The 13,785-nt window shown below is 37.3% G+C and overlaps 2 protein-coding genes across 3 annotated transcripts in view; one reads left to right on the top strand and one right to left on the bottom strand.

The window, feature by feature from the left end:
- LOC114648745 (transmembrane 4 L6 family member 5-like) overlaps nucleotides 1-13,785 on the top strand; it is a 213,519-nt gene that overhangs the window by 140,942 nt on the left and 58,792 nt on the right. The window lies entirely within an intron of this gene.
- Nucleotides 946-13,785, bottom strand: part of taf6 (TAF6 RNA polymerase II, TATA box binding protein (TBP)-associated factor) — a 34,174-nt gene continuing 21,334 nt past the window's right edge. For both annotated transcript variants that reach the window (XM_028797956.2, XM_028797955.2), the window contains exons 7-15: nucleotides 13,312-13,451; nucleotides 13,146-13,223; nucleotides 12,954-13,055; nucleotides 12,645-12,827; nucleotides 12,455-12,529; nucleotides 12,203-12,328; nucleotides 10,467-10,640; nucleotides 2,028-2,231; nucleotides 946-1,906 (exon numbers count right to left, since the gene is read on the bottom strand). In XM_028797956.2, coding sequence (XP_028653789.1) covers nucleotides 1,550-1,906; nucleotides 2,028-2,231; nucleotides 10,467-10,640; nucleotides 12,203-12,328; nucleotides 12,455-12,529; nucleotides 12,645-12,827; nucleotides 12,954-13,055; nucleotides 13,146-13,223; nucleotides 13,312-13,451 — 1,439 coding nt within the window. In that variant the 3' untranslated portion in view covers nucleotides 946-1,549. The remainder of the gene's footprint in view (nucleotides 1,907-2,027; nucleotides 2,232-10,466; nucleotides 10,641-12,202; nucleotides 12,329-12,454; nucleotides 12,530-12,644; nucleotides 12,828-12,953; nucleotides 13,056-13,145; nucleotides 13,224-13,311; nucleotides 13,452-13,785) is intronic.

The raw sequence follows: 13,785 nt of genomic DNA on the forward strand, positions 1-13,785 counted from the left end.
TACAACCCAAACAATCAACTTCTGTTTTTTTTTCTGTCCCAGTTTAGACGGACTGTGTGTTTCGAAAAGTCTACAGACATTTTAAAATGACAAGAAGCTGATCGTGAAAGTTTTGTGGTTGTCAACATTCCACTCTGCTTGACGAGGAGATGCAGTCATTTTAAAAGATTTGTTTTTACATGTATTTAAAAATAAATAAATACTCTCCCATTGTGTTTCTGGCTTGCCAAGCTCCCTTAGTATCTTTTTGAAAGGCTTTTCTGGACAACACCTTTGTCAAGAACTGTCTTTATAGTATAATCAGATATTTATTATTGAACTTCTAAACAACAAATTACTGTATATGCTACGATACAGCTATAATTTGCACAAAATACTGAAGAAAAAAACAGTGTTACTTGGCCTTTAACATTATAACACTGCATGATTACTGGGAATTTTTGACCTTATTGTGAAATCTGCTTTGGCCATGCTGAGGAACCTCATTTTTATACTATACTAATTTAGAGAGGCAGTGTTTTTGTGTTTGTTAGAATGGCACCTTTGTGCTCAGAATTACTATACATATAAATAAGGAATCAAAAAAATTTTTTTTCTGTATTTCACTAGGTTTCTATCACTTTACATGTGATAATAAAGAAGAAAAAACCCACATTAACAGAGTAAACGTTTGATTCCCTTTAAAATAGCCCATGATATCATTGGCACCTATGCTGCACTGAAGTAATTCAAGAAGTCAATTATGAAATGTCATAATAAGTATTTCTAACTTGTAATTCCAAATTAAGACAGTCATTCACATTTAACTTCCTAGTCTCAGATTCTAACAACACTTCAATGCAGGATACGCCTGTAAACCAGATCAGAAAGGAAACCTGCAGCATAATATATGAGGACAATTACCTTCTAGTTTTGTCTAGTATTAAGAAGTGTAGTTACGATCAGCATTTTTCTTCTTACCAGGACTGAAACAGTTTTGTCATCCTTACCTTTTCTTGTGGTCAAATAATTTCCTTTGATTTTTCAGAATGTTAAATCCAACCTGAAGGCATATATTAGTTAAGTTGTTTGTTCAAGCAACACAACCTCCAGATTAGACTGAATTTGAACTAAATTATGGAAGCAAATGCCTATACCTTTGCACTTGACTAAAGATTCATTCAAATTTCCAACTCATTGAAATCTGGGAAGTTAATAAATAGACATCATAGTACTTAAACTCTTTAACTCACATACAGCACATGCCCACTTCCAAAAAAACACATTGTTGACAGTGCTGGTCTTGTATTAATTTAGTTACTGGTGCTCAACATATCAACCACCTTCTCAATAAGCATTTTCTGTTCTATTATAACTGGGAGCTGGAGCCTTTATACTTTAAAACATCATGTTAAGCCATTTGTCATATTCATGCAGGAGGTAGAAAGAAGCAAGGCAAATAAAAACACAGCATACTTTAATAAAAAAAAAAAAGCGAGAAATAGAATGCAAAGTTTTGATGCTTTAAGGAAGTCACATTAGCCCTCTACTCAAAATCAATGTCCGCATGTCAATGAGAAGGCTGTGGAGACTGGTTTCCATTGCTTGGGCTTTCTGGTCTTTCCAGCTTGACTGTGACTGCATTGTTCAAAGATCCCACAGCATTTGCCTCCAGTGCAGCACTGGATGATGGCGACAGCTGGTGTTGACCCATTGTGTTCTGAGATTTGCTATCAGCAGCAGATGGCAAAGAAACAACAATGTATTTTTGTACTGTGCGGGAGACACCACTCCCTACTGTCACAGCATTTCCAGTTCCTTGTGACCCTCCAGGCTCCAGTTTGACAAGCGGCTGTAGACTGGGCACTGTTGTGGTTACAGGGGATGTGCTGGTTGGTGCAGACTGCGCACTGCTTAACGTGATAACCTGCAAAGATACAAAGATGGGTGAGTCAATAATTAGCATGGCGATGATTGATTCTTCTCTCAAAGAGCTAATGAGTCAAAACACCTGCTTTAACCCCTTCAGTGCGCAGCGTTATCCTTACCTGCTGGGAGGATGAACTACCCGAACTTGATGACATCACAATAAACTTGGTAGGTGGGGGAGATGGCTGGGTAGAAGTTGAAGGTCTAGCAGAGACAAGTGTCTGCATGGGTAGAGTGATGGAGTTTGGCATTTTGATGATGCTAGGAGTCCTTGAGGTACTGGAAGGCTGACCACCTTGAGACAAAGTCAAAGTGGGTCTTGGCTGCAGTATAAAAAAAGTGAATGATTAGACACGAAGGGGTGCAAATGCAATAAGATTGGATAATGAGCTCATCTATTAGATCATATCAACATTTACATTTTCTTTATTTAACCAGTATTTGTCAATGTGTCTTACATACTTATTTTACTGGGATTTGCTTGTTTTAATCTATGCTTAGATATTTTTTATTCATTCTATGTCAGTGTTTTTATGTTTACATACGATGACTCAAGCATTTGAAAAACATGTGGCCAAGGGACCGAATTTTACACTATTTATCGTTCCATGAAGAGAATGAAGACGCTAATCTAAAGAGCCTAATATATTCTACAGAAAGCAAAGATGCTTAATGTCAATCTTGAACAAAAAAGACAAAGTATAGACTTGATGAAAGGTAAATAAAACCTCCCAAAGCATGAATAAACATAATGAAATGGGTAATGGGATGCAAACAACATTTAAAATTAACATATTGTGACGTGCAAGTCCCTGTCTTGCACCCCAAAACATGAGGCTGAGTCTCAGTACTTTAGCAAAACCAGCTTTATTCAGTGTGAAACAGGAACCGCACGGTTATTTATTGCAGCGTGATCTGCCACTCTCCTATACACAGACACTGCAGTCAGGCAGGGTTGTGACCAGGTTATTGGCCAAGTAATCCTGTTCCCTGCATTTATAATGTTTCTTGCATCACCCATTGACGGATAGCGCTTATAGTGCGACCACGATCGACTCGGATCTGCTTTAGCTGCAATCTGCTACAGCATTAGAAGCCCGCGGTGTCCAAGTGAGGCTCTTCATAGGAAAAGGCAGGCTCTGCATTCAGAGCTCAACCTCTTAACAACTAAAGAAACTGAACAACTCATTTTTAAATCAAGACATCATTACTATGAACATGGAGATAATAAAGCTGATAAGCTCTTAGCTCAACAGATCCACAAGCAAGAAGTTCGCAATGCAATCCCAGCAATTACCAGCACAAACAGAGACATAATCATTGACCATAAAAATATAATGCACACATTTAGAGACTACTATAAATCCTTATATTCTACTGAGTTTAAAGAAGACAAGACACAATCTAATGCATTGCTGGATGCATTACAGATACCACAAATAGATACTTAGTGCAGAGGAATTGGATAAACCTCTAGCGCTACCAGAATTACTAGATGCTATAAAGTCACTTCAGAGTGGGAAAGCAGCAGGCCCCGATGGCTACCCTGCCGAATTTTATAAGAAGTTCTCCACTCAGCTAGCTCCCCTTCTATTAGCAACATTAACAGAAGCTAGAGACAATAAAATTCTACCTCAAAATTTTCGACAAGCATCAATCACCGTCTTTCCTAAACAAAATAAGGATGTATTACAATGTGCATCATACAAACTAATTTCACTTCTGAATAATGATGTTAAAATACTCTCCAAAGTCTTAGCTAGAAGGATGGAGAAAGTGCTGCCTTCAGTAATATCACAAGATCAAACTGGATTTATTAAAGACCGACATTTAGCATCCAACCTTCGATGCCTGTTTAATGTAATATACTCACCTGCAAAGTCAAATATGGATGCAGAAAAAGCATTTGATATGATTGAATGGAACTACCTTTTCATTACATTGGAGAAATTTGGGTCTGGCCCAAACATTTGTGCATGGATTAAACTACTGTATACCAATACAGAAGCTTCAGTTTGTATTAACAACATTAATTCAGACTACTTTAAACTAGAACGTGGTACCAGACAGGGTGCCCCATGTCACCACTACTTTTTGCAATTGCCATTGAGCCACTGGCAGTTCACTTTAAAAATGCTTGTGAGATAAAGGGGATTATCAGAGAAGGACTTGAACAGAAAATTTCTTTATATGCAGATGATATGGTACTGTATATATCAGACCCACAAAATACTGTGCATACAGTCCTAACAGCACTAACAGAATTCCAAAAGATTTCTGGTCTCGGAATTAATTTGACTAAAAAAGTGTGCTCTTTCCAGTGAATTCTCAAGCACACAATATTAGATTGGACACCTTCCGTTTTACCATTACAGAACAGTTCAAATATCTAGGGGTAGACATCACAAGTAAACATAAAAGCTCTTTATCAATAAAATTTTGCTGTCTGTATGGAAAAAATCAAGCAAGACTTGAATAGATGGTTAACCCTTCATCTCACTTTAGCTGGAAAAATTAACATTGTTAAGATGAATATCCTCCCTAAGCTTCTCTTTTTATTTCAAAATATTCCAATATACATTAATAAATCGTTTTTTTAAGTAGTACTAGGGTGTTGTACCATGTTAGCCATTATGAATGTAGAGAAAAGCCAAGCAAAATGACACCTTTTATTGGCTAACTAGAAAGATTACAATATGCAAGCTTTCGAGGCAACTCAGGCCCCTTCTTCAGGCAAGATGTAACATCTTGCCTGAAGAAGGGGCCTGAGTTGCCTCGAAAGCTTGCATATTGTAATCTTTCTAGTTAGCCAATAAAAGGTGTCATTTTGCTTGGCTTTTCTCGTTTTTTTAAGAAATTAGATTCAACCATAACCACATTTATTTGGAATTCAAAACATCCACGTATCTAAAGAGCGACTCTACAAAGGCCAAAGGCAGAAGGTGGCATGGCTCTGCCTACATACAACATGCAAACATACAACATGTAAAAACCTGGACATTGACACAAATAGATGAACATATGCAGACTTGGTCTGCAATAGAAATAGAATCCTGCAGTTCATCTTTATATTCCTTGCTTTGCGTCCCAATAAATGCAAATTATCGCCAATATACTAATAACCCAGTAGTGCTTCACTCACTCAGAATATAGAACCAATGTAGGAAACATTTTAAGACAGAGAACCTTTTATTGGTGGCACCACTGCATGAGAATCACCTTTCTCAACCATCGCAAACATATGCAGTTTTTAATGTCTGGAAAACATTTGGGATTAAATCACTTAGAGATCTGTACATAGACAACGTCTTTGCATCCTATGAACAATTGCATTCTAAATTTAACTTTCCAGCAACACATTTCTTTCACTATCTTCAAATTAGAAACTTTGTTAAACAGAACCTGCCCAATTTCCCTCATCTCCCACCTCCCTCTATGCTGGAAAAAATACTCATCAGTTTCAAGGACTTAGACAGAATCTCTGCAATAAATAAAACCATTTTACAGTCCCTCCCTTTCAAAGATCCAAGAGGACAATGGGAAAAGGATTTCTCCCTCAACATATCAGAAAAGGAGTGGAAGGTAGCAATGCAGAGAATTGACTCGAGCTCCATATGTGCAAAGCTTACAATTATTCAACTCAAAATTATATATCCAGCACATCTGTCTCGCTTAAAATTATCCAAAATGTTTCCAGGGCAAGATCCAACCTGCGAACGCTGCAATCAAGTTCCAGCCTCACTGGGTCACATGTTCTGGGCCTGCACCAAACTAACATCATTTTGGACCAAGATTTTTAAATGCCTTTCAGACAGCCTTGGTGTCACAATCCAACCCAATCCACTAACAGCTGTGTTTGGTGTTCTTCCAGATGGGCTTAAAGTGGAGAAGGACAAACTGTAATTACCTTTACTACACTACTGGCACGTAGACTTCTCTTGCTCAACTGGAAGAATCCTAACTCTCCCTTTTTAAGTCAATGGGTAACTGATGTTTTATATTATTTGAAATTGGAAAAAATAAAATTTTCACTTAGAGGATCTGTGCAGAAATTTTTCCAAACCTAGCACGATCTAATCAATAACATTTTAGAATAAGCTTTTAAAGCACTGAGGAAGCAAATTCTCTCCCTTTTTTGTCTTCTCCATTTATCTATATTCACTTATTACTCAATCTATTTGCTTATTTTTACTAGGTTTAAATTTTAATCTGCTGGCTATGCTCTCTTTCACAGGGGTGGGGGTTGATTTGTTTTCAATCCTATTCTTGTAAAATTGATGAATTTGTATGGAATGTTGTGTGATTTCAATAAAATCAATAAAAATTAAAATAAAATTAAAAAAAAAAAAGCCTGCGGTTGCCCCAGCAACTGAAAAACTGTCTTCCACAGACATGGTGATTACACTTGGGGACGCACTTTGGCATGTCATCCCGCTAGGGGGAGTCCCAAAAGAGTTTATAAACCTTACAGCACTTTGGTCAGCGGCTGTTGTATGTAAAGTGCTTTATAAATAAAGTTGACTTGACTTGACTTGACAAAATGAATCAGATATTGCATTGTTGTTTAAAACGTAACTGGATGAGATATGCGGAGAGTGTAGCTAATTTAGTGACAAAGCTGGCCAATAATATTCTGTGATTTTAAAAGTTATGTTCTTTTTGATTGATTTCTATTTCTGTACTTAGTATATACTATAATTACGTCTAGTTGAACATGCAGTTCAAGTAGTTCTTAGCTGTTAAATTTTAAAAGTAAAGACCTGCATCTTCCAGGAGAACCTTTCATTGTTGCACACCAATCAGTTTGTTGACTAACAGAAGCAAAAGAGATGTGGGATGAGTTCAACTATGACATCCTTAAAGCTTGTCCTGCGTCTTGCAAGAGGTAAGGGACATGCAGTCAGAGTTGAATCAGTTTAAGAGATCAGTTGTGAGGCAGCTGTAAGCTGCTGTATCCAAAATGTGTTAGCTACATGTTATAGTGACAACTCTAACAGGCACTGCTGGACATCAGTGCTGAGGAAAGCTGCCAGGAGCTCTTCCAAGCAATGTTAGCAGTAAATGTTCTGGATGTGAGACACTGGTAATCCAAGATTGCAGTAACTACAGAAGTGGCTGAATCAAAGGCCTATGTGTGGGAAGGGTTTGGTGAAGCTATGGAGAATGACATTTGGACGGCCTAAAAGGGAAATGAAAGCTCAGGAAAGGGAGCTATTACCAAAGTTGTCGTTAGCAATGTTGGTGAAATACTGTATTGCGGAAATATCACAAAAAAGTGCAAGAAGCACTTTGGAGATCTACTCATCTCTGCAGTGCTGAAATGCTTCCTGGTGGCAAGGCTGCATACAGGTGGATAAGATCCAGCTATAAAGGCTGAAATTACAACATATTGTGATGAGTCCTGGTGAACACATACTGTACTTCAGCATTACATGGAAGACTGGGACAGTTCCTTGAGAATGTCAGAGCAGAGTGATACCCCATTTTTAAAAACAGCAACCAGAGGATGAGCTTCACTTACCACGGAATTAGGGTTTTGTGGTATTCTAACTGTTTGGGAGTGGAATGGAACCCGAGGTGGATAGCAGAGAAAGCGAGTGGTAGCAGCTGGACACGAGATGGAATTTTGTTGGGACCAGCCAGGAGCAAGGCAGAGAGGCACGCTGTTGCTTCAGTATGAGACTATCCCCTTAAACTACAACCCCTAACTTTAAGTGGCTTTAAAACTAACCACTACAGAATTAGAAGGGAAACTATAGCTTGTAGCAAGGCAATGAGCTGAACGATTATGTGGAGCAACAGCTGAAACATGCATTTGTATGGCACACCACGTAGGCACGCAATTCTCTGCCAGTGTTTTGGGTGGGGTTATCCGTTAATTGCTTCAGTACTGTTTCAGTAGTGGTACGGAGGTCCGAAAGCTAGTTTCAATACCAAAATGAAAATTTTAGTATTGATCCAACACTACATGAAATCACACTAATCATTCTCTTTGGCAACTTCTGCAGTACTTAAGTAAAGACTCTGGTCTATAGTCAAAACTCTAGTCCAAGAGGGGCAATGTGGGTTCTCCCCATCCATGGAGAAGTGCACGGATATTTGAAAGGTTGTTGCCAATCTTATCCAAACAGGCTTTATACAGTATTCTTAGATAAAGTTTATTACTATGTTCCTTGTTGATATTTTGCTAAAGTGTTAGAAAAAGATATGGAGTTCTGAATCAGCTTCTTTTTCCCATCAGAATGAGGTCTCTGTTTGATTAGATTAGATTAGTTATACTTAAATTAATCAACAAGGGGAACTTTGCCAAGCCTTGCATTAAGTCTGAGTCATTTAAAGTTGCCAATCGGTTCTAAAACAAGTATGTCTTACTCACCTCTCCAGTTTTTACTGACTAGACATCAAGGCCCAGCCGAGGTCTGGAAGAGCATCCAGTTTGGGAAGCCTAACAATGAAATCTCTACACACTGAAGATAATTCTGGTTCTTGGCCTCAATTGACAATGACCTCCAATGCACAGTAGTGTGGTCACCAGCCGAGTATTAACAGGAATGGGATAAGAATGTTCAAATATGAAGAAGTGGCTTTCTTTAGGAAAAAAGAACTCTACTTGTTGTTTCTAGGTTGAAGACTGCAGCAATGGCTTAAGGGTGGCATTCAGGTATCTCAGGGTTTTGTGGATGCACGAGGGTAGTGAAAATCATGAGACTAACAAACCAGCAATGTACTTGCAATACTTTGTCTATTAAACCAAAATAAGAAATAATTAGTAAAAAGTCACATGTTTCAACTGTGTCTAATTTCAAATGACAAAAATATATATTATTGGCAACACTGCATTAATTACTTTGTATAACCTCCCTTTCCAGTAAAACAACACTGTGTCTCCTCCTATTACATTTTATTAGGCTGGAGAATATAGAACAGGGCATATACTTTTTACAGAATCTCTCCAGATCATCCAGGGTGCTAGGTTTTCTCTTGTGCACTCTCCTCTTCAGCTCACCCCACAGGTCTTCAATAGGCTTTAGGTCTAGGGACTGAAACAACTATGGCAGAAGCTTGATTTTTGGGTTCCATTAACTTTTCTTGTGTTAATTTGGACATCTGTTTTGGATCATTGTCCTACTGGAAGATTCAATGGCTACCCAGTTTTAGTTTCTTGGCAGAGAGGACCAGATTTAAATTTAAAATGTCCGGGTAGTTCATGGAGTCCATGATGCCATGTATCCTAACAAGGTACCCAGGGCCTTTAGAGGAAAAACAGTCCCATATCACAGAACATCCACCCTACTTGACATTGGAGATCAGGTTCTTCTCGGTACAGCCATCATATATTTTTTTTTTTTTTTTACACCAAACCCGAGAGAACTACTTAGTGGATTTAGATCGGGTTTTTTTCTGCAATTTGCTTGAACAATCCAGTTGATTTGGAGACTTCTCTCATCATGATAAGAATCATAATTTGCTTGTAGGAGCAATATATTCATGCTAATCCGAGACAGAGGCTGTGGACCGAATGGAGGGGGAATTGTGACATCAGGAGTGGGAAGTTCGTCTACCTCTGTGTTTTGTAGCGTAACTTGTCTCTGCTTAGCTAGCAATACCTTTTTGTTTATTGATTTTTAAAGTTTGTCCTGTTTCTCTACTATGCAGGTGGAGCCGTGGGGAACGGCTAGTTTGTATATATACTCCCTTTTATATAAGTTGCAAAGCATTACAGGACATTTGTTTTTATTTGGTTAGATAGCCTAATTGGGGGCCAATACATTTACTTGAGTAATCTACAGGAAGTTTTAAAAAATAACGAAAGCAGCACTTTAATCATCTGCTTGCCAGTGTTACATTCATTGTTGGAAACTTGCATTTACGAGAATTTTTATCCCATATTCAAATGGATTAAAACACATGCATACTGCATTTTAACATGAAATGTTGTAGTATTATTTATTAGTTCAGATTACAGTCCCAAATGACATTTTTATTCAGTCACCAAAACTGATTAATTTATAATGTTTACCAATTGGTGAAAAATGCAAACATAATTTAAATTTTAATTAAAAATGAACAGTAGTGAGAACCTTTAAGACTCATTGAATATGTAGACAGAAACAAAATACATAAACTGGGCTATTAATAATTAAATGTACTGGAATGAACCAAGGACTAAAATAAAGAAGTCAGATGTAGTCAAAGTTTACTTTCAACGCATACAGACTACTTGCAATCAGTAAGGTAACAATAAAGACAAAATAATAAATGCTGCTAACAGGCACAGTGCACACTGAAGAGGTGATATTTGTGATCTACTAATAAATCCATTAGCACATATTTACTTTACTTTTTGTAGTATTTGCTTTGGTGTAAATAAAATTATCTGAACTTTCTTTTTTCTTGTGGGGCCCCACCTAGAGTACGTTTTTATCATAATAGATTCTACTATTGTGCATTTGGATAAAATTGGTTTACAAACTTGATTGATGCATTCACTATGTTTATTAAATTTGTTTTTCACAAATATCATTGCAACATACATTGTTTGAATTACACATCCATACCTGTGTTATCGTCAGAGTGGTCCTGTTGACTTGTTGAGCTTGGATAGCTGCTTGTGAACGGGCTTTGACCACATGAGTGCAAAGCATTGGGCCCAAGTATCCATAGTCTGCCCGATACTGCTCCTGGTTGTCTGGGGGTGATCTCAGCTTGGCTATCACCGGTGCACAATGTTTCTAGAAAAAAAGAAGTGATAATTATTATTATTACAAATTTATGCAGAAAATCAATACAAGGTGGACTGTTATGAAGGACACTGAAAGCTAACTCAGTGTAAAGCACTGCTTGCCAAGGTACAGGAGTGCAAACACCTAAACTTGGGCAACTGGAAAGACGTGTCAGCATTAGTTATATGCCACTGCTCAGCAGAAGGTTCAGCTGCCTACAACATTTTCACTGTCATAACTGCCACTCATCACTATCATAATGAATATTTTGGGATGCGATGTTTTAAATTATTTACCAAGTATAAATTTTATTACTGTAGTATTAAGCAGTACAGTTTGACTGTAAGATGTTCAAATCTGCTGCTTACAAGCTATACATGGGTATTTAATATGATTGGTTTTCCAATGTTAAATTGTCTGCTGGACACATGCTTATTTGCTTCAAATAAAGCAAAATGACTTAAGTGTATAGGTCAGGTAAAAGTACCTTTGTAAAATCTGCTTCCATTAATGACACAAAATAAAGGGAATGCACACTGTTTTAATACTGGGAAATAGTCCACAGTTTTTAAAGTACATTTTTTGAATATTACCAGTAAAACATTTAAACAATGCAGTGCACTCTCTTTTACTGTAAATTTAACATTACAAATATTTTAAAACTAAGTATTTCCTTCAAATCACTATTCATAGTTACTTTCAGTACCTATCTACATTCCTCACTGGTAAAACACTATTACAAAATCAATTATTACACAATTTTTCTGATGTTATTCTAAGTTTTATGTGCTACTGTTATTTTTAGCCTAGACTAGATATTAAATAATATCTAGGAAGCACAAAATATTTACCGGTAATATTTACCACTTCTACTGCATTAGTCCGGTCACGCTGCCTAATGTCATATTATCAAAATAGTCTAAGGGATTATTATGGATCAGTGGTTTAAATCTGGGGCTTTGAAATGCAAATCCAGTAAAACAAGACTATAGTTTTAGACACACGCAAACACACACACTGCTTCATTTCTAATTTTACTCCTAGCAGTAAATACATTTACAGTGCACATGCAAAACTGACAAAATTTCCTAAAAGATAATAACTAAACAGTCATTAAAAAAGATATATATATTAATCACATAGCTGACTAAACATCTCATTTAGTAGTTTATTTTCACGAAGATCATGGAAACTACTTATCATCACTGTTAATGTATACTTATTGATATGTTTTAAAACACTCATTTATGATGATCATTGCTTTTTTAGAATAAAAATTGAAACACTAACTTGTAACACAAATTTTCAGTGACTAATATAACAAAGAAAGCCTGGTCTAGGTAGCATTAAGCTTGGTTTACAGGAAAACAGATAGAACAACACCTTAGTGTCTAGTGACACATAATCCACCAACAGCTCATGTGGATTAAATTCTACAAACATACTAAAAGTATATGGCTATCAAGAGTCTTGAAAGGTCAAGTCTAAAAAAATCTAACCAGAAGACAAGGTTTAGATGGCAGCAAGCAATCATCATTTTACTAGCACTTTGAACTACTGCCAACACTTACAAGCAAAAGACTCTGCACATGGTCGGCTCCAATCTTGTCAATGTTGCTCACAACTGGCCCTTCATGTACTGCTTTAATTCGAGCACCTTCTATTTGTAGCCGGGGGATAATGAGAGTTTTTATAACCTACAAAAAGTAAAACATGGAAAATCTCTATTATAGACACACTTGATTATCCAGCATAGTATCCCAAACAATACCATCCCACTTAGAATTAGGTTGCAAACAGACCAATCAAAGCTATTAACTTACATCAGGCCCCAGCTCAGCCAGCCCTGCAATACAACCATATCGTGTTGTCCATTGAGTCTTTTCATCTAGCCAACTCTGTAATAAAAATGTCACGTTTATCAGGTAAAATGATATGTAACCCTTGAAAACCTATCCTATAACTCAACACTTGGCCTATAACATTAAGAAATGTCCAGATAAGTGTAGTTACCTTAGTGAAGGTTTTAGTAATCCTAGACTGAATGTTGTTAGTTGTTGTGCTGAATGTCTTGCATGTCTGTGCCATCAGTCTAGCTGCAAAATCTCTCAAAGCCCAGTGGTTGTCCACATCTGGTCGTAGACAAAGCTGTCGACTAACAATGCAGGTGACAACAGCAGGAATGAGCTCATGAAGCTATGGATGAAAAAAACAGGGAACACTCTATAAACCATCTTGTTATGAACAACAGCTTATGCCTGTTAAATTAAATAATCACATGGATTACATTGGGACTTGGAATGGAAAAACTGCATCACTTACATATTTTTCAAGATACAGAGTTGGGTTGTCCATCAGAGCTTTGACCATCCTCATCAGGTATATCAGCAAGGCTAAGTTATTCTGAACAACGTTTACTCGTACCTGTGCCACACAAGACATAAAAGCCAGATATAACAGAGTTTACCTAGCCATGTACGCTCTAAAGACAAAACCAGTTATTCAGACACTTACCCCTTCAGAGATAAATGTGCTGAAGCGAGGCAGCATCTGGTACAGACCAGGATCAGTGGCAATACTCTGCAAAGCTTCCTTTGCATGGAGACAAAGAATAATATTATTATTCACTGATTACCACTAACCTTCTTGTTTGCTACAACACTAAAAAATGGCTACTTACAGCTCGTTTAGCTTCACAGGAACCAACACAGGCTTCAGTGATCTCTTTGTAGTATAGCTGTTGTTCAACAGACAGTTCATGGGTACTACGAGGTTTCAACTTCATTGCACTGCCCTCTATCAGCTTTTTCTGGTCTTTGCCTGCCAAAATATTAAAAGAAAAGATAGGTCCTCCTACTGACACTGGCCTAAAAAACAACTATTAACTTGCTAAGAATTTTCAAGTGACTTTGGGAATAACTTACAGACTCCAGAATTATTACATGTATAGGAACATGGTAAATCAGTGATGCTCTGTTTAGGTAAATTTTCATGTTGTGCATGAAAAGTTATTTATCCTTTTTTTCTTCCCCCCAATGTCTGTTTGGTGTGTGGAGGGACCAGGGAGACACACACACACGCACACAAAGAGTAGAGCTTAATTCGTATGCCTCTTTCCACTATCCTCAGGTGTCTCAACTTCTTTTGCAATACA

The sequence above is a fragment of the Erpetoichthys calabaricus genome, chromosome 3 (assembly GCF_900747795.2).
Source record: "Erpetoichthys calabaricus chromosome 3, fErpCal1.3, whole genome shotgun sequence".
Lineage (NCBI taxonomy): Eukaryota > Metazoa > Chordata > Cladistia > Polypteriformes > Polypteridae > Erpetoichthys > Erpetoichthys calabaricus.